The sequence below is a fragment of the Typopeltis vanoorti genome, chromosome 3 (assembly GCF_054136105.1).
Source record: "Typopeltis vanoorti isolate ZY-2024b chromosome 3, IOZ_Tvanoo_1.0, whole genome shotgun sequence".
Taxonomy (NCBI): Eukaryota; Metazoa; Arthropoda; class Arachnida; order Uropygi; family Thelyphonidae; genus Typopeltis; species Typopeltis vanoorti.
This window is the reverse complement of record NC_143551.1, coordinates 72,532,380-72,553,899: the sequence shown is the minus strand read 5'-3', so window position 1 is coordinate 72,553,899 and position 21,520 is coordinate 72,532,380. Positions and strand designations below refer to the sequence as shown.

At 37.2% G+C, this 21,520-nt stretch overlaps 1 protein-coding gene across 1 annotated transcript in view; it reads right to left on the bottom strand.

Moving 5' to 3' along the window:
• The window catches only part of LOC150108263 (protein Aster-B-like), a 227,862-nt gene that overhangs the window by 87,498 nt on the left and 118,844 nt on the right, over positions 1-21,520 (bottom strand). The window contains exons 6-7 of the mRNA XM_090415712.1: positions 17,178-17,231; positions 4,802-4,972 (exon numbers count right to left, since the gene is read on the bottom strand). Coding sequence (XP_090271838.1) covers positions 4,802-4,972; positions 17,178-17,231 — 225 coding nt within the window. The remainder of the gene's footprint in view (positions 1-4,801; positions 4,973-17,177; positions 17,232-21,520) is intronic.

Below are 21,520 nucleotides of genomic sequence, written 5' to 3'. Positions count from 1 at the left end.
AGAAGACAGAGAGAGGAAAAATAGTGTGTGTGTGTTGCCTTGGTATGATAATGATGAACTGAGCAGAAGAGTGGTGATATTGAATGGCATAATAGCGAGAATGTGTGACAAGAGAGGACTGGTATATGTGGATGCTTGGAGTGCATTTGAGAAAAGCGAGGAATTGTATGTGAGAGACCGTTTACATTTGAATGAGGAATGATGTAGGCATCTGGAGAGATTGCTGTTCTGAACGAGTCAGTGTGTCCCAGGGAGGATTATAGCAGGGGTGGCCTCTTGTGGGAATGGATACTTGGGAGAAGGGAGACGATGTCAGGTAACACTGAGCCCGGTGGAGTCTAGAAGGGATGAAGCTGGGTATAGAAACAATGGCATTTATATGCTTTATACTAATGCCAGGAGCATCTGGAATAAGGAAGAGGAATTGGTGGCACAGATAGCATCAGCCTGGCCAAAAATTATTGCGATCACTGAGACGTGGTTGACAGAAGGGGATATAACAACAGGAATAGAAGTTGCTGGGTATAGCATTTTTCGTCAGGATAGGAGGGGAAAGCATGGTGGTGGGGTACTGCTTATGATAAGTGATGATCTATGTCCTCTAAGAGTGGAGGCTTTGGAAGGAAGTGAGACAAATGATTTTCAGAACATATACAGGGTGTTCGGGATAAATTTGACATATTTATAATTAATTATATTTTTCCGTAAGTTACATGTATTAACACACACTTCTCTTCATTTAAAAGTTTGGACCCTTCTTCATTCATATACAAGATGTCAGAAAGGATGGATAGCTGGAACCCACCTGAATCATGGAAGAGAATAACTTGTATCATGATGATTCGTGCCCGCCATCAAAATAAGGATATTACGACTGCTGCCCAATGCTCCCTGAATACAGTAAAAACAATCAGGCATGAACTAGAGACTTGCAATGGTGACTACGAGGATGTAGCAAGAAGAAAGATCCCTAGCAGACGATCTGATTGCGTTCGTACAGCAGAATTCCTCGCAAATCTGCAGGAACAGGTGTTGAAGAACCCTGGCATTGGAATTCGGGCTTTGTTCGTGGAGTTGCTAACTGTAGTCAAGCCCTGGATAACAAGGGTAGCCAATGGTAGGCCGTATGTATGGCAGCAGGATTCGCGCCCTTGCCACACCTCTGGGAAAAGTCAAAAATGGTTGTCTGAAAATTTCTACGACTTCACCAGTCCAAATGTTTGGCCTCCAAACTCCCCAGACCTTAACCCCATGGATTATTTTGTATGGGGCGCAGTTGAAAAAGACACCAATCGCACTTCCAGTAATACAAAAGCCCAGTTAATGGATAAAATTAAAACAGTTTTTGCGGCCCTTCCCAGGGAGACTGTAGCATCAGCTTGTTCGAGGTTCCGAAGCAGAATTGAAGCTGTGATCGATGCTAATGGTGGTTATTTTGAGTAAATCTTGTTGATAGTATTGTAATTAACTCTGCCTGTAATGTTTTTTTGTCAATTCATTAAATTTAATAGATACAAAGAAGATTTTCTTTTTCCTTACGAAACTGTCAAATTTATCCCGAACACCCTGTAGTGTGAGGTAGAGGTAGGAAAGACAGGATATTTAGTGGGGTGTTGCTACAGATCCAGCAGTGCAGAGGATGGGGACCAGGAAATGTTTAGACAGCTAAGTTTGGCAAGTGCAAGAAGAATGATTGCTATGGGAGATCAGTAGTATAAAGTGGAGAGAGGAAGATGCATGTAGCAATAGGGGAATGGAATTTCTAGAATCCTTGAGGGACAAATGTCTTAGGCAACATGTAACAGAGGGAACAAGAGGTTGAAGAGTTTTGGATTTGGTTATAGCATCAGAAGAGTTGATAATAACTGAGTTGACATCTCTCCCACCAGTTGGAGAGAGTGACCATATGGTTTTGACTTGGAAAATGAATAGACATGCAGGAGTATCAAAGACACAGGAACTTATGTGGAATTATAATGCAAGTGATTATAATAGTCTTAGACGTCAACTTCGGGAAGTTTCATGGAGGGAGGAACTGGAAGGCCGGGATATCATTAGTGTTTGGGAAATTGCGAAAGAATATTTGTTAGCAGCAATGGTAAGTTGTATACCATGAGTGAAGAAGAGGACACAATTTGGAGTAAAGTGGATGACAAACAATATTAAACAGGAATTGCATGCGAAAAAGAGGCTATGGAAGAGATATACGGAGACAGGTGAAGAGAAGATGCATGAAGAATATAAGACACAGGCCAGAAGAGTGACTAGTGTGGTAAGGAAAGCAAAACTGGAATATGAGAGAAGATTGGCCCTAAGATCTAAAGAAAATCCTAAGGAATCTTTTAGCTATGTGGGCAGTAGGAGGAGAAATGAATGTGGATGAATGACATTGTGTGATAAAAATGAGAATAGAGTGACTGGTGGAGAGAACATAGTGGAATTGTTCAATGAACACTTTATTGGTGTATTTCATCCTGGAGGAGTAAATTTTAATACTAGAGGGATAGGGCAGGTTCGAGGTTTAGAGGTGCAGGAGGAGAGCATGTTTCAAATACTGAGAACTCTGGATGTCAGTAAAGCTGTGGGACTGGATGGTATTTCACCACGAGTTTTGAGAGAATGTGCTAGTGAACTGACAGTGCCTTTAACCTGGCATTTCAATGAAAGTCTGGCTTCAGCAAAGGTGCCCATGGAATGGAAGGAAGGTAAGATAGTACCATTGCATAAGGGTGGTAACAGACTGGAAGTGTCTAATTATAGGCCAGTCTGTGTGTCATCAGTAGTTGTTAAGATCTTGGAGATGAGGGACCGTATACAGCATTGGGCAGATGAGGGTAATGTTATCTGTGAGAGTCAGCATGGATTTGTGAAAGGACGCTCTTGTTTTAGCAATATGCTAGCCTTTTATAATAAAGTTACAAGAACATTAGATGAGGGAAAGGCATATACTGCAATTTTCTTAGACTTAGCAAAGGCATTTGACAGGGTGCCACATGATAAGCTGATATTTAAGTTGCAGCACATGGGTCTGGATGTCAGATTGGTCAACTGGATTCAGGAGTGGCTGTCTGATAGGTATCAGAGAGATTTGTGTATGGTGGAGCAGTTTCAAGGAGGCAGAGGGTTACAAGTGGGGTCCCACAGGGCTCAGTACTAGGACCTATATTGTTTAACCTTTATATCAATGACATTGCAAGGGGATATTCAGTTGTTTGCAGATGATGAGAAACTGGGAAGGATTATTAGTAATAGTGCAGATGTGGTAGCCCTGCAAGAGGATTTAAATAAGCTGGATAGATGGGCAAATGAATGGGGTTATCGGTTTAATGCAGCAAAATATAAGGTCTTGAGGTTTGGGAAACATCGATGGGATGCTGCATACTCTATGGGAGGAGTTATACTGGAGGAAGTAGGGGAGACAAGAGATCTGGGGTTGATGACTGATAGAAACCTGAAGTTTAGGCAACATATTGCAAAGGTGGTGAAGGTAACACAGAGGATTGCTGCAATTATGAGAAGGACACTGACCTGCAGAGATAAGAGGGTTATCATTCCGTTGTATAAGTCTCTGATCAGACCACACTTGGACTATTGTTCTCAGATTTGGTCCCAAGGATTTGAAGGGGATAAATTAACTGTGGAAAGGATACAAAGAAAGACGGATGACAAAGATGGTTTCAGGACTGTACAAGGATAGTTATGAGGATCGGCTGAGGGCATGTGAACTGCAGAGTTTGGTGGATAGAAGAAGGAGAGGTGATATGATTGAGACTTTTAAACTGTTGAGAGGTGGTTACAGGGTTGACACTGGGGAGTTCTTTCTCTTGGTTGAAAGAGGAAGAACTTTCCTTTCTCTTCCTTTCAGCGGGAAGGAGTGATGATAAGAGGCCATACCTGGAAGTTACGAAAGGAAACTGTGAGCAAGAGGGTGAGGAGTGGTTTCTTTGCATGGAGGGTGGTTGAACCGTGGAATGCATTGCCTGATGGAGTGGTGGGAGCAAGAACGGTCAATGAGTTTAAAGAGTGGTATGATAGACTTTGTGTTTCTTAGGGGGGGACCTCCCCTCGATGAGTCTTGACAGACTTTATGTTCTTAGGAAGGACCTCCCACGATGAGTCTTTTGACTCCATGGAGGCTTGAATAATAATAATAATAATAATAATAATAATATATGTTTATTGCTTAAAAATATTTTAAACTAATTTTTTATCCTCTAAAGCAAATTCCTATGAAATGAAGCACCTTTCAGGGAGCAAACAGTGTTATTTATGTATAGTATTTTATTATGAAATATTAATATTTCATAAAAAATATTATTATTATTTTTTATGAAAATCCCACCCATGACAGGTTGGAAACCTTCATTAAGCATGAACATAATTATGTACACTGATGTAAATATTTATAGCAAATCCACTTTTCTTGGCATAGTGGAAATGCTATCCACTCAGCCACTAGGTTTACTGCTAGTACACCATGTTCTTAAAACTAGCAGTTTTCAAAGGAGCCTTCATTCTATATAATGCAAGTTGGTTTTCAGAATGCTTTAATAAAAAAAAAAGCTTTTGATTAAGACTTTATTTTTGAATCAGTGTAAATATTGGATTGTTTTTATCAGTGGCTTTCTCAGTCATAATAAAGCAAATCCAGAATCAAGGTTTTCATCATGAAAATAAATTTAGAAGTCTTTTGGCACTAAAATACTTTATATACATTTTCAAATAAGTTACAATATACAAAGTAAATATGTAATTAATGACAAGTTTATATGTAATATAAAGGCAGATTTCAGTTGGTTACCTGAAATAACAGCAGGTGTGTTGAGTAGTTTGGGTGCTGAGATATTATTAGGTTTTCCATTCTGACTACTTATTTCTATTTTTTCTCTGGAAGAACGTTTCACTGGCTTTGGCTGTCCAGCTGAATCTGAAGACTGTGGTGTATTTTTATCTATTTGTTTTAATGCTGTTTCTATCAAAATTAATATGAAAAGATTGATATAGTCGATATTTTAAACTGATTTTAAAAAAGTCCTGAATCTCTGCAGAACAGTTAACATTATTATGAATAAAAGGTAACATTTTTATGAATTATATAATAGCTAGCACACATAAATAAAAAAAAAAAGTAAACAGAATTTATTATTCTTATAGATTTCAATTTTGTTACAAGGTCATTGTCAGTGAGAATAAAAGATTGATTTCCAATATTCAAAATTGACATAAATTACATGGCATGTCAGTTTTGAATGTTAATTACTCACATCTTGGTCATACTGCTCATGTTACAGTCACAGCTGAATAAATAGTAGAACACTATAGTTCAAAGGAGAAATCTGTTTAGTTTTTTCAATTCAACATAGAGTTACATAAATGAATAAAAAATATATATATATATGAATAGGTTAATTGTAATTATTTCCAAAACTTCAGAATAGATACATTCGGATTATTAATCTGAATGACTGAGATTTCTATTGTATAATTTTAAAAGTCCAGGATTAAATTAAGTTCCTGGAATCTGTCAGGACTTGATTGGCAAGATACTGACAGAGTCTGCTGGGATAAAACCAAGATTCCTCATTCCAATACACATAATCTGATCATCTGTAGTAGCTTGAATTACATGAAATTTTATAAGTTGAAAGCAATTACAATTAACTATTCATAAATTTTGGAGTCAGAAGATTCATCGCAGGAGGTTGAACACTCAAAGACCACAATGTTAGAGCACTCAGTACCCACTCTGGTAATGCACTCACCACCCACAAGCAAAAACTCTCTTTTTCATCTCTTTACTCACATAACACTTGTACAGTTTCTAGGGATGCTTTTGTATCCTTGGAAACTGTACTCTTGCATATGTATAAGTCTCCTGTATCTATTAAGTAGGCTTCTCTCACCAGCTTCTACATCTCAATAATATCACCCCTCCTCCTCTTCCTATCTGCAAAGCTCTGAAGAGCACATTCCCTCAATCTGTCCTCATACTCAATATTCCAAAGACAGTTTGAGTTATTCGTCTCTGCACTCACTCTCTCCAATGTTACCCTATAACCAATAAAGCCAGGTGACCAGATCTGTGCACAGAAATCTAAATGAAGCCTAATTAGTACCTGACAGAGTGTAACCATTACTTCCTTATCCATACATATCAGCATACTTTGCATTATAATTTTTTGGATGACCCTTACAATTTTTGCAATGTGTCCATGAATTTTAGTTCCCTATCCATCAGGATGTCCAGATTCCTTGCTTCCTACACCTCCCGAAGCAAATGTAACTGACTTTTTTTTGATGATATATCAAATTAATGATATTAATGATATAGCGAATGATTTAAGGGGTAGTATAGAGTAGTCTGCTGATGATGATGACGATGCAAAACTGGGGAGATCAACAGCTAATAAAGGTGAAGTGAAATCCTGCAGGATGATTTAAATAAATTGGTAGTGTGGAGAAAAGATAATGGTTTTCAATTTAATGTGGCAATGTAAGATGCAAATAAAAAGCAAATTGCAATAAAAAGATTGCATACAGTTATATTGACAATACTAGATGCAAGCAACTGATGAAGCTAAGGAATCTGGTGGACAGAGAGTTACAAATTCCAAGGGAATACTACAAAAGGTTTTGAAATAAGGTTTTAAAATTTGGGAAACAAAGATGGGATGTAGAATTTATGCTTGGTGGGGATATATTATTGGAAGTGGAGGAAATAAGAGATGTTGGGGTGATAGTGGATAAGGATCTGAAATTTAGGGAACACATTACCAAAATTATAAGGACAACACAAAGAATTCTGGGAATGATGCAGAGGATACTGACTTGTAGAAGTAAGGAGATTCTTGAACCACTGTATAAGGCTTTGATTAAGTGTGCACACTTAATCAGTTTGACTACTGTGCACAGATTTGGTCACTTAGTTTTCAAAAGGACAAAGAGATGTTGGAAAGGGTCCAGAGACAACTGACTAAGGTAGTTTCTGATCTTTGGAATGTTGAATAAAGGTTGAGAAGATGCAATTTACAGAGTCTAGCGGATAGGAGGAAGAGAGGAGATATGATAGAGACCAACAAGTTAGTAAAAGGTTGTTACAGGATCAATGTTGGAGAGGTTTTATAGAAAATGGTGGGAGATCAGGGGAGAACCAGAGGTCATCCCTGGAAGCTGTATAAGGAGGATGTGAACAGAGAAATGAGAAGCAAGCTTTCATACAGTGTGTGAATGATTGGAATGCCTTATTGAGCGTGTGCTGCAGAGAATTTGAGTGTGTTTAAGGCATGGTATGATGAGCTGTGTGTATGACAAAAGGGCCTCCAAGATGAGTCTTTGACTCCATGGAGTCTTGGGTTGATAATAATAATAATAATAAAACTTAGCAAAACAGCTTAAAGGATTACTTGGACATTGAACACAAATAGAGATAAGTAGGTTATTATCTCTCTTTATAAAGCTGATATGGCTACATTTTGACTATTGTGCATTGATTTGGTTATCTGGATTTCTTGGGGATGAAGAGAATCTAGAGACAAGTGACCAACCTGATGACAGGACAGTATGTAGGTTGCAAAGTCCAGTTGGTAGGTGGAAAAGAGAAGACATGATACAAACTTATGTTACTAAAGGGATTCTATAAGACTGACATAAAATTAATATAATAAATTTAGTTCAATCCTTTATCCTGAAAATATCTTCAGGACTGAGGAAAGGTAGTGCAACACCAGGCAACTTGGAGCAAAGGTGGACCAAGCTATCATCACTCCTATCTCAGTATCTCCCATAATGCAAAACACATCTCCTTGCGGATATGTATAATGTTATGCATTAAGGGAAGGGTCACTACCCAGACCGGTTTCAACCTTTATTGAGGTCTCGTCAGTGGGAGCCAGGCCCAGAGGTGGAGATATGAAGGCAGAAACAATGGAGAGGTCATCTTTACCTATAGGAGTTGCCAAAAGGTGTGCCACCTTATTATTGAATTACTCTGAATTTAGAAAAAGATGTTAAAAGTTTATTTTATACTTGGTTAGACTATAATAAATTTAGTTTAATCCTTTATCGAAGTGTGAGCAAACAAAGTTTGCACCTGAAAATATCTTCAGGACTGGGGTAAGGTGGTACAACACCAGTGAACTCATTGCAAAGGTGGAGCAAGCTACCAACACTCCTATCTCAGTATCTCCTATAATGCAAAACACATCTCCTTGCGGATATGTCTAATGTCATGCATTAAGGGAAGGGCCACTACCCAGACTAGTTTCCACCTTTATTGAGATCTCTTCAGTGGGAGCCAGGCCCAAGTGGAGATACCAGGCAGAAGCATTAGCAGGTCATCTCTACCTATAGGAGTTGCCAAACGGTGTGCCACCTTTTAGAGCCATATATACATAGCCATATATGTATGCAAACTGTCCTGCAACAGCCAAACATGCAAATATCAGAATTTCTGAACACAAGGACTACATCTAGTTCCATCAATACACCCACTCAGCAGAGCATGGTCACTCTATTACACTGCAGCAAATACAAATATGAAAGGCTATTTCTTCAATTGGCTAAGGCTGAAAATCTTTTCAAAACTCAAGAACTTTGGGGGCATGAGACTGTCCCAAATATGGGAAGCATACATTCTAAGATCGCCAAACAGCCAAGACTATCCAATTCAGCCCACTATTTGGGGGGCAGACACCATTTAGGACTCTAGACCCTACTTTTGTTGCCTTTCTTCAGCATCATTTGCCCAGTGTTAGTGCCTGCATGCACATACAGGGTGTTCGGGATAAATTTGACAGTTTCGTAAGGAAAAAGATAATCTTCTTTGTATCTATTAAATTTAATGAATTGACAAAAAAACATTACAGGCAGAGTTAATTACAATACTATCAACAAGATTTACTCAAAATAACCACCATTAGCATCGATCACAGCTTCAATTCTGCTTCGGAACCTCGAACAAGCTGATGCTACAGTCTCCCTGGGAAGGGCCGCAAAAACTGTTTTAATTTTATCCATTAACTGGGCTTTTGTATTACTGGAAGTGCGATTGGTGTCTTTTTCAACTGCGCCCCATACAAAATAATCCATGGGGTTAAGGTCTGGGGAGTTTGGAGGCCAAACATTTGGACTGGTGAAGTCGTAGAAATTTTCAGACAACCATTTTTGACTTTTCCCAGAGGTGTGGCAAGGGGCCGAATCCTGCTGCCATACATACGGCCTACCATTGGCTACCCTTGTTATCCATGGCTTGACTACAGTTAGCAACTCCACGAACAAAGCCCGAATTCCAATGCCAGGGTTCTTTAACACCTGTTCCTGCAGATTTGCGAGGAATTCTGCTGTACGAACGCAATCAGATCGTCTGCTAGGGATCTTTCTTCTTGCTAAATCCTCGTAGTCACCATTGCAAGTCTCTAGTTCATGCCTGATTGTTTTTACTGTATTCAGGGAGCATTGGGCAGCAGTCGTAATATCCTTATTTTGATGGCGGGCACGAATCATCATGATACAAGTTATTCTCTTCCATGATTCAGGTGGGTTCCAGCTATCCATCCTTTCTGACATCTTGTATATGAATGAAGAAGGGTCCAAACTTTTAAATGAAGAGAAGTGTGTGTTAATACATGTAACTTACGGAAAAATATAATTAATTATAAATATGTCAAATTTATCCCGAACACCCTGTATCATTGTTTTTGTGATTCCTGATGATGGCATAAATACAGGAAAGTATTAATTAAAGTTTTTATAATTAATATTTTAGTATACATTGTTATTTCCAGAAAAATAACAGTTAAAAATGGACAACCATTATCTTTTGCCCACAATGCCAATTTATTTAAATCAACCTTCAGAATATTTACATCACCTTTATCAACTACTGCCCTCTCCAGTTTTGCATCATCAGCAAACAACTAAATATCCCTCTTCCCCTTAAATCATACTCTATATCGTTAATTAAAAGTAATTCTCCATATACTATTCTCTGATGTCTGTCAGTCAGTCATCTCACTATCCATTCCGTCAGTCTCATCTCCATTCCCATTTGTTCCAACTCATGAAATATATTTCCATTCAGTACTCTGTGCCTCTGCAAAGTGCAGGAGTATCATGGTGTAGCTATTTCATTTATCTACTCCTGCTGTAACTCTATTATAAAATGTGAGTAAATTACAGCAAGCATTGTAAACCTACCTTTTTCAATGCTGTTAATGCCCACCATAGAGTATCATAGTCCTATTCAACAATTCTTTAACTGTACCTTTAACTAATTTTTCCAATATCTTAAATGCTACTCTTAAGATACAAAGTGGTCCGTAACTAGTTACTTCTGTCTTGGAGCCACTTTTATGTAATGGAACTATCTTATCTTCTTTCCACTCCCTTGTAACTTTGATACAGCCACTAATTAAAATTACTTTTAAATTATTACAATTTCTGCAGCCACTAATTAAAATTACTTTTAATTACTACAATGTCAAATTCTTAGACAGAGCTAAGAATTTGACCAATTTGGTCAGTTCTGTTGCACATTCTTGTAAGAAAGGTCAATAAATTATCCACTATGACAAATAGCAAACAACCAGAAAGGAAACTGACAATCCAAATGCAAAGAATGAGCAGTAGACTATATGATGATGGTTTGATAAAAAGGTCTTTGTGCCTTTTCCAATTGTCCTAAAATGCAAAAGTGACCACATGGGTTTTTCTGAATCTTTCCATGGCCTGAGTCCAAAGGCAGGTTATGTTGGGTGATTTTATCAAGATGATCCGCTACATTCAGAGTAGTGGATCATCTTGATAAACCCACACTGGTGGTTACTAATTAACTGATGGCCTCCAAGATAATTACAAAAAGTTGAGTGTCAATGATTTTTTCCATTCACTGAGAGAAATGATGGCAATGGTATGACTTTTATTTCCCTTCTTCTTTGGAATGAGCTGAATATAGACTGGCTTTCATGCCGTTGGACCAATGTTACATGAATATGAAAGATTGTACCAGATGGGTATTAATTCTAGAGCAGATGCTTGACCACACTCGACATTCTGAGTTTGGAAGGAGAGGGGGGGGGGAATACTTCAGGACTTGTTGGTATCCAAGTTATTCGGATTCTTCTGATAAAAGACCAGAAAAGAAATGCAGTGAGCTGTTCTTGTCTATGCAGGAATTGAAGAAGAATGATCCTAGGTCACCCTTATCTTCTCAAAGTTTGGTTTGGATTTGCTATTTTTTTTTTTTTTCATCTGTTGTAAGCTGTTGTGTAAACTGAGTGTGAAGCTGGAATTTTAATCTTTAGCCACCTCTAGTATACCATTTTTTTTTCATGGACTGCCTTGTTAAACTCATTGGAAAACTAAGGCTTTGATAGTGTCTGGAGTTTTGAGTGGAATAGGAGATAAAGTGTGTGTCATTCCAATAAGAAATGGGAGCAAGTCTCCCTATTTACTCCTGTATAATAGGGAAACTTCCTCCCATTAGATCTGGTGAGCCATGTCAATGGCATGATCTACCACCCAGAACTACTGCAACACAGAGCAGAGGCTCACACTGCAGCCTGCAAGCTGGATCTGGACTGCAGCCTATTAATTATTATATAGCTCTCAAGCTAAGGATGATTTTAAATGAATGTTGTGACAGAATCATGAAATTGTTGTTTCAGTCTCTATACTGTTAATGTAATGCAGCCATGTCCATTCACTTGTATATGTTGCATTCTCATTGCTATGTCCTACTGCTGATGCTACTTGCACTCAGTGCAAACTTGACAGTGTTCTGAATGCCATAGATTTATTTAGCTGCATGTATCACAGTTTATGTCAGTGAATATTGGTACATATTTCTACCAACATTCACTGTGCTAAAAGAGATTTTCAAAGATGAAATACATAAAATCTTATTATGTGCAACTAAGAAATCTGTGGGATTCGTTTGCACTGAGTGTAAGTAGCATCAGTGACAGGGCACAGATTTCTAAGTGCAGGATATCTGCAATTTTACTTCTTAGCCTGAAGACTACAATATTTACCATCCAGTCCCTCTCAGAAAAGGTTTGTTGATCCCTGATATAGATAATGGACATAATTCCTATGTTCTAGGTTAGAAAAAATTTGTGCTTGATTATCTCATTAGTATGTGGCAAATTACATGTTCAATATCAGATCTTCCATGGCATTAACAAATTAAAAAAAAAATCGTTAATACTATGGATAATTTTTTGCACTTTGTATAACTACCAGTACTGCAGCTTATATTTTAGGTGGAAGATGAATTTGCATACTAGAGGTCTGAAATGGCTTGAAACTTTTCATGTTTGGTTTCTAGATAAAAATTTCATTAAATAAATAAATAAACAAGCTTTGAAAAAAATAAAATAAAATAAAACTTAGCTGACCCACCATACTGACTATAATTATAACATTAAAAACTACTTGTATATTTAGTGTGTTTGCCAATTTGAATTTAGAATTTATTAAATGCTCCTATATATTTTGCTCAATTAACAAGCATCATTCATGCAGAAGTGGAATTAGCTACAACATTTAAAATATAAACACAAGAATGAGTCATATAGCATCTGATATTTCCACACGTCTCAGTTGCAGCTGTGCAAGTAGGAGGAAACACTATTAAAGATCAAGAGAGAGAAGACAGGTATAGTTATGTAATTAAAAAAATAAAAAATAAATAAAAAAACTTAATGGCAATTGCTTCCCAAAACTTAAAGAGAAGCATAAAGTTTGCTTGCTTATCTTTAAGTTTTGGGAAGTAATTTTTGTTGGTGGCATAGAGCTTCACACGATTCAAGAAATAGATCAAATTTAAATCTATTGTAGTACAACATATTTGCTTGATTCCAGTGAACTCTGTTTCTAGTGTCAATGGCATGAGAAGCAAGGCCTGAACTTTCTGCTTTCAGAAATCTTAAATAATCTTGATGTTCTTGGATTCTGAGCTCAGTAGAATGAAAGTAGCAAAGTTAACAGGAACAGGGTATTTGATAAACACCAAGCAAGGACAGAGGTAATAATTTATCCTTAATATGTGGTAGGGAAAAAGATGATTTGAAGGTACAGTACAGTACAGGCTATATTTGCAAAGGATTCTTGCTATTTGTTCAGAAGCCTCTTCAGATCCTTTTAACCCTTTTAATATTGGATTGTAGGTTGGAAGAAGGATAATAATAATTATCGATTGATTATTTTGTGTATAATGCTTTTATTATATTATATTCATTAAGTAATACAGTGAGTTTTATTTAATTCTAATAGAAGACAGTCAAAAGAACAAATTGTGCATGCTCAGTGTCCAAGGCATTTGATAATATCTCTATCTTTTGTGAAGGATGATTAGAAGCTGTGTAGATATACTTCCCAGTGAACGATGGTTTCCTCTAAATGGAAAATTCAATATTACATATAGAGTTATGAAGTATCAGGGTATCCAGAAAGGGAAGACTGTTGTTTGATTTGCTCTCAATAGTAAACTTAATGTGAGTGTATAAGAAGTTAATTTTGGTGAAAAACTGAAGTGGGTCTGTTTCAGAGGGGACCAGATCTTCAAGACATCATCAGCAAAACACAGTTTTTAAATTCATATCATGTCACACGGGAATTGAACCCAGTCTTTCTGACCAAAGGGCTTCATCTGTTATGACTGAGCTGTGAGGTAATATACCAGACACAAACTTCTTATCTTAATTATAAAAGATGTATTGAGAATCACAAAGGATGGGATGTACATTTGCTCTGAAGAAATCATGGTATTCTTATGAATACTTTGATATTATCTAATAAAATAGGCCTGTGAGGTAAGATTGACTATAGGCTATATAAGATTGACTACAGAAATATTTATGGCAGAATTGCCATAAATATTTCTGTTCAGTGCAGAAGACACACACCCTAAGAAATGATAAAAAGTTTTATGATCAGAAGTGCTGATATAGAAATAGTTTATTTCTATATTTTAATATCAGATTGTATCTCTGTCATATTCTTCACTGTTTGGAAATTAAAAATAATGAACTTTGTCAGTTAAATACAGTGATCCAAAAGGGAATCAATCAAGAACTAGAAACATTTAATAGATGTTCTTCTAGGTATCTTTTTATTATTTAACTTCTTGAATTTAAAAACTCATTGCTATAATGTTTGCCATTAATAGCCGGAAATGTTTCCATGTAAAGGTTTAACATTGATGTAGAATATTAGTTGCTACTGTTACCAGCTTTCTTTGTCTTTTGAACCAAGAAAATGTGACAGGTGCATGATACAATACTATTGCACTTCCATAAGTCACAAAAGACTCACAGCAGAAAGTTTTTTCTAGCTGTTGCTATCTCTGTCATATACTTCTGTCTAAAGCCAATGTAGTCATCACTTCTTTAATGAAGGATTCCATCCATCTACTGCTTCTTACTCTATTCTCCCTCCCCCAATCCATGACAGGTTTGCTCAACCTGTCATGAATGTCCTCCCTCCCACACTCCATCAGATGTTTCCTCAACATTCTCATGAATGTCTTCCTCCTCCCCACCACCAATTTTCCTTGCTTCTGCTATGAAACTTCTCTTCTAGATCTTCCTTCTCCCATATCTCTTCCTTGCCTGTTTATCAAGCTCTTTATTAAGCATGACATTCATTATAATTCCTTAGTTCTTCTCAGTTTTTAACCAACTAATCTTACTTTTCTTCAATTCCTTACATGCTTATGTCTCAACCAAATCACTAAGCTACTCATGATTCCAGCACTGTATTATAATAATAGTCTATCCTTATTTAAACTTTGGGCTACTTCCAAGTCACCATACCACATTTTTTTCTGGGTTGCACTTTATATATTTCATAATTCCTCTTTTCCCAACATTCTTTCCACATCATCTTTTTCTTATGGATTTCTTGCTTAATAAGGTTGCACATTCATTTCACTCTCACCCTATTTGTTATTCAAATGTTATTCAAACTTAAATGCCTCATTTAAGGGGGAAGCTTTTTCAAAGCTTCCGCATGCATTGCTGATATTCTTTTCATTCAGTAACTGATACCTTGGGACTAAAGATAGTATTCTCCTGTCATAATTTCTAGCATTGCAGTTCAGCATGTAACCTGTCCTAATTGAAACATCCATGTAGTTAATTACTACTTCCCAGGACAATACAGTGTGATCACTGTCACCAACTGGTGGCAAAACATTCACATTCTTAACTGAAGTCTGATGCTGTGATCAGTGATTAACGAGGGTGTGAAGCGCCGGTGGCAAGTGCCTAACTTGCGCCCCCAACCCAAAAATGACAAAAATGTTATACATTTTGCACCAGTGGTGGGCGCCTCTTTCACCACGCCCTTGTTAAGGCCCTGGCTGTGATCAAATTTAATGCTCTTTGACTTTGAGTTCCTTCTTTCACATGCTGCTTGAGAACATTGCCTCACAACAGCTCAATAAATTTTCCTTTATTCTTATCATGAGATTTCTCTTCTACCGAGTCAGCATGTTTGGATAATTTAAGTCACCCATAATAATTACTTGTGTGATAACCATGAGGGTAAATTGGAAAAAGTTTAAATGGTGTAATGTGTATTTGTTTGTAGATGATGCAGTTTGGAAGAACTATGAGAAGCAAGGAGTAGTGCAGATGTGGCTCTGCAAGAGGACTTGAATAGAATAGACTGGACAAGTTCGCTTAACAGTTCAGTGCTAGATTATTGTTTTAAAGTATGAAAAACAACGATGGGATGCAGAGTATATAATTTTGGGAATATCTTAGACAAAGTGGAGGAGAAGTGGGATCTGGGGAGGGGGGGGGGGATTATGGTAGACAAGGACACCTTACTGAAATTGTGAGGACAGCACAGATGATTAGGCAGCGATGTTGGGGATACTGATATGTAGAAGTTAAGACTGTACAGTTTCGTTGTATAACGCTTTGATAAGACCACATATGGATTATTGTGCACAGATTTCGTCTACTTTTCACTTGGAAGGATGAAGAGATATCAGAAACAGTCCAGAGATGATTGAGCAGGGGACGGCTCATGCATAGGTGCTGCGGAACTGTAGCACCCCAATTTTTCTCGATATATAAATATATTTATTAATTTATTTTGATACGCACGCAAGCATATGCATATCATCATGAGATGCGAGCTATTAGCATAGTGCGGCACTGTCTGTCGCACAGTTCCACTGTTGTTTATATGAAGTTTGCGCCAGTAGTAAAGTGTTTGTAGTGCTTATCGTGTTTACTCCGTCTCTTTAAATATTTGGACATTACAATTAAAGGATTTAATTGTAATGTCCAAAAATTGTAAATCCATTCCTGTAATTACAATTAAAGGAATGGATGTTATTTTAAAGTAATTTTGAATTATACTAAGCTGTATAATTTTATCGATAATGAACAATATTTTTTCATGTTTAATTTTTTTTTTAATTTTTACCATAATTTTGATATTTTATCCAAAATATCAAAATTATGTATGATTTCTTCAGAGCAAATGTAATCCCATCCTTTGTGATTCTCAGTACATATCTTTTATAATTAAGCTCAGTCAGTATAGACGAAGCCCTTTGGTCGACAGCCCTGGGTTCGATTCTCGTGTGGTGCGGTATGACGTGACATGATGTGTCTCCATAGCTCAGTCAGTATAGACGAAGCCTTTTGCTTGGACAGCCCTGGGTTTGATTCCTGTCAGTGCAGTGCAGTGATACGATGTGATGAACCTTTATCTGGTCTCTTTCGATGAAAGGTGAGTTAGCTGATCTCATATAGAGGTAAGGGGTTTTTTCACCTGGAAACTCAGGTTTTTTTCATCCCCCAGAACATGCAAACCAGCCCTGTGAACACACAAGGATTACAGTGATGAATACATCCCAGCTATATGCCAGTCCTGAGCCCAGATAAAATGGGAGGAGGGGGGGGTTGAGGAAAACAATGATGAACTACCCTGTAAAATTCTCACCAGAAATACTTTGTAGGCAATGCTTACAAAGTCACCCTTAGGGTTGGAAATGACTGAACGGAAAGTCACCATATTACTCCATCCACAACCTGACAACCTCCTATAAATCAAACTCTCTCATCATATATGCATATCACAAAGACAATAGTTTGATATTTAAATAATCAATTCAAATAATTAAATTAATTAATCTAAATAAATGAACTGAAACTTACCAAGATCAGTAGCATAATCAATTGCCCCTTGCATTGAATTCTTTTCAATAACAGCTATATAATAAATAAATATAAAATATAATTTGTTACTCAATTAACAAACTTAATTCATTTGTAAAAAAATTACAATCCTGAAATACCTACTTCCACATCTCATGGGTGAAGAACATTTAATAGGCATTTTTTAACTGAAGGTGAGTGAGCTGCTCTCATATAGAGGTGGCAAGAACCCATCCCACCAAAAAAAAAAAAGAAAAAAGTCAGGTCCTTCATACAACAAAACAGAAAAACATGCCTAAAAACACCCATCACATATTTGGGACACCTGTGGACTAGCAACACACAACATATAACTTACTCCAGCCAAATTAGCTCCACCTTTCTGTGGTGTGCGATCTGTTTTCACAAAAGAGGTGATGGTAATCCTGGCTAGTATTGCTGCTGCATATGCATTCTTTGCTATTTGGAGGAAAGGCCAACTAGACTGCTAGGTTATAGGTGACTTTCATCACCCAGTGAAACACCATCACTTTCTTATTGTTGCCATGTTTGGTTTGCAGAACATGGATTCTGGTTTCTGCAGCTCCCCCTTTCTTCTTACATGTGGCATGGATGAGAGACTCATGGATATGCTGAATATACTGTATTGTCCCAAAAACTCTACCATTCGAAGGTACAGCAGTAAAGTGGTTCTGCAGGCTAGCCAATTATATAGTACATGGGACTGACCAAACTCAATGGTAAGATATCAGGAAGCTTTCCAATTAGTAAGCAGATAAACCAACAACCATAAAGAAACTCTGCAGGGTGTGCCTGAAGGGATTCTAAGTATAGTGATGTGCGAGGGAGAGTTGTCAAGAACATGCATTGAACTGTAAACTGTGTGGGAAGTGTGCATGTAGATCATCACCCTAATTACACGCCACTACTCCTTAGCATTAAATAACCAAGAAAAAATGGCAGGGGTGCTTAAGGGTCAAAGCTGTATAACTGAAAGGAGACCTCCACATAGCCTTTAAAGGAATGCAGAGAACCGACCAGGGCTTCTTACCTAATGTCCAATCCTCACCTTCTCTTGGTGCACCCTGTTGGGTAATTACCTGGATAATGAACAAACGAGGATGGGCTGGCAATTTGGAATTTAGCCAACCAAATTGTATTCTTATTGGCTTAAACTAAAATATAAAATGATGGAACAACATGACAAAATTTCATGCCAGCTGGGGCATTACCAAGTTAAACAAGGTTTAACCTGGCAATGCCCCAGGTTAAAGCAAAAAGTCAGCTACTAGAACAAATCTGAAAACACACCCCAACTCAACACCAGAGTTAAAGATTGGTACTATCAACATAAGAAGCATAAATGGCAAAGAAATCGAGCTATCTGAGGAATTAGATAAGTACCCGATCCACATAATAGCAGTGACTGAAACAAAAAAAGACAAAAATTGTTGAAATGTTTCTGAGCAATAAATACAAAATGCTATATTCAGTTACTGATAATCAAGGAAAAGAAGGAGTAGTCATAGTGCTGTAAAAGAAGTTAGAGATGATAAAGGCGACATGAAAACGGGAGAAAAAAGATATCCTTGAAGTATGGAGTATTCGACACTAAATATGAGGCTAATCTTCTTGAATGGCAGGCAGTCTCAAGTAGAGTGATGTGGGCAAATATCAGAATGGGGAACTGGACAATGAGACTTATTTGTGCCTATGGTCCCACAGAAGGTTCTACTAAGGTAGAAGTGGAGGAATATTCTGAGGCTTTAGAGAAAGCAACTGACACAATGAAAAGGAAAAGTTGGTCCTTGTTGGGGATCTAAATAGCAGAGTAGGAAATGATTGTCAGACATACAAAAATATTTTGGGAAAATTTGGAGAAAAGAGCAAAGCTAATAATAATGGCAAATATCTGTTGGATTTCTGCTCAGGACATGGACTGGTTATTACTAACACCATGTTCCAACATAAAAATGTGCACAAATTCGCATGGAGAGAAGAGACAAGGAATAAGAAAAGTCTCATTGACTATGTTATTGTTGATAGTGATGTTTTCTCCCTGGTGCAAGACACCACAGTGTACAGAGGATTTGAAATTGGAAGTGATCACTATTTAATCTGGAGCAGGATAAAATTGAATTTCATATTGAAAAGAATAACATGTAAGAAAGTTTTAAAGTGAATAAAAGTTGAGCAGCTCTTAGATGTGAACTGTAGACTAAAATACACAAAGATTATTGAAGAAAAAATGAAAGAGTTGGAGAACAGGAACCAAACCTTGGAGATTCAGTGGCAAGCCTTCAAGAAAACCCTCATTGATTCAGCCAGAGAGACATGTGGTGAGGTTATCTGCAAGGATAGCAAAATCAGAACTCCATGGTGGACACAGGAAGTTAAAGAAGCAGTGAAGAAAAAGAAGAGAGCATATCAAAAGTTCCTGGTAAATAAGTCAGCTTGTGCTCTTAGAGAATACAGAGACAAATGTAAGAAAGCTAACCACCGTGTAAAACTAGCTAAATAAAAGTCATGGGAGGACTTCGGCAAGAACATAGAAAATAAATATCAAGAAAGTAGCAAAATATTCTGGGGGTTGTTGAAGAAACTTAGAAATGGAGGAAAGAGTGCTGTAAAAGGAGTTAGAGATGATAAAGGTGACATGAAAACGGGAGAAAAAGATATCCTTGAAGTATGGAGTAATTACTTTGAAAAATTTCTAAATGAAACAAGCAGTGATGACAGCACAGTCGTAAAAAACACTCAACAGGCATTCAGTCAGGAATACATATCCATACTTGAAGTAGAAAAAGCTATCAAAGGCTTGAAATGTGGAAAGGCAGTAGGAGTAGATGATATTCAACCAGAAATGCTAAAGAATGGTGGTATAAAATTCTTACAGTGGCTGCACTGCATAGTTCAGAAGGCCTGGACAGAAGGACGAATTCCCGATGATTGGAGTAGAGCTCATAGTACCCATATAAAAAAAGGAAATAAAACTGAATGTGAGAATTACAGAGGTATTTCCAACCTAGTGATTGTTCGTGGTAAGATTATTATTATTATTCGTGATACCTTCAAGGAGTCCGAAGACTCATCGCCAGAGGACATCTATTATGCAACTCTCTACACTACTACTACATTGAACCTCTAGTACCAATCATCTCCATCAACGCCATCTACTGCCCACCACCACAATTAGTATTTTTTTTGTCTGTAAATTGCGTGTGTTCTAAAGGGCCAATTTGTCTGTATGTGGGATGAAAAACCAGAGTTTCAGGAGAAAAAAACCCTGCTACCTCCGTATAAGATCAGCTAACTCACCTTCGATTGAAAAAGTCAAAATTTCCTCTGGTTGCCAACTAGATTTGAAAGCAAGTCTTCCTTTGTGCGCTCAAGTGCCTTAGTGTGCAAACGCCACATCCACTAAGCTACACAGGCTCAGATTTATGTAAGTATACTTGAAAAACAGTTGAGAAGGATTGTGAAAAAAAAGCTTGGTGAAGATCAAGCTGAATTCAGGCCAAATAGAGGCTGTCAGGATCAGATCTTTACTTTACGACAAATAGTTGAGAAATCATGGAAATATAACAAAGATCTGTATTTAAGTTTTGTTGATCTGGAAAAGTCATATGACAAGGTGCCAAAAGAGAAGCTATTCAATACGCTACAGTTATATGGTGTCAATGGGGCATTATATCAAGTCTATGCCATCTAGCATCATCTAGCATTATATCATCTATACTTAGTCTTATTTGAGTTGTAAGTTAGCAGTTAGAATTGAAGAAGTACAGGAGGATGGTATAATGTTAAATCTAACGTGAGACAAGGATGTACATTATCCCCTCTGTTAATCATTATCTATATGGATCATATTATGAAGGAAAATGGTATTAAACATGATATCAAAATTGGAGATGTTAAAGTCAGCTTTTTGCTTTATGCAGAGATGTTATACTTCTAAATAAATCTGCTACAAGTCGACAAGATTCTCTGACTAAATTGAATAGCTGTTGTAATAGATATGGTATGAAGGTCAGCATTAAAAAGACAAAGACAATGAAAATTGGTAGAATTGTTGAAAATGTCAACTGTGTTGTGAATGGGGAACCTGTGGAACAAGTAGAACATTTCAGCTACTTAGGCACGATTTTAGTGAAGATGGCAAACTAAATATGGAAATAGACAACAGAATCAACAAAGCTGGTATGGTAGGAAGTCAATTGAATAAATTCATATGGAATAAGAGAGAAATTAGTCAGAATGCTAAATTAGCTGTATACAAGACAGTGTTTAAACCAGTTTTAACGGATCTGAGAGCTGGGTCGGAAGTAAAATACTTGACCAAA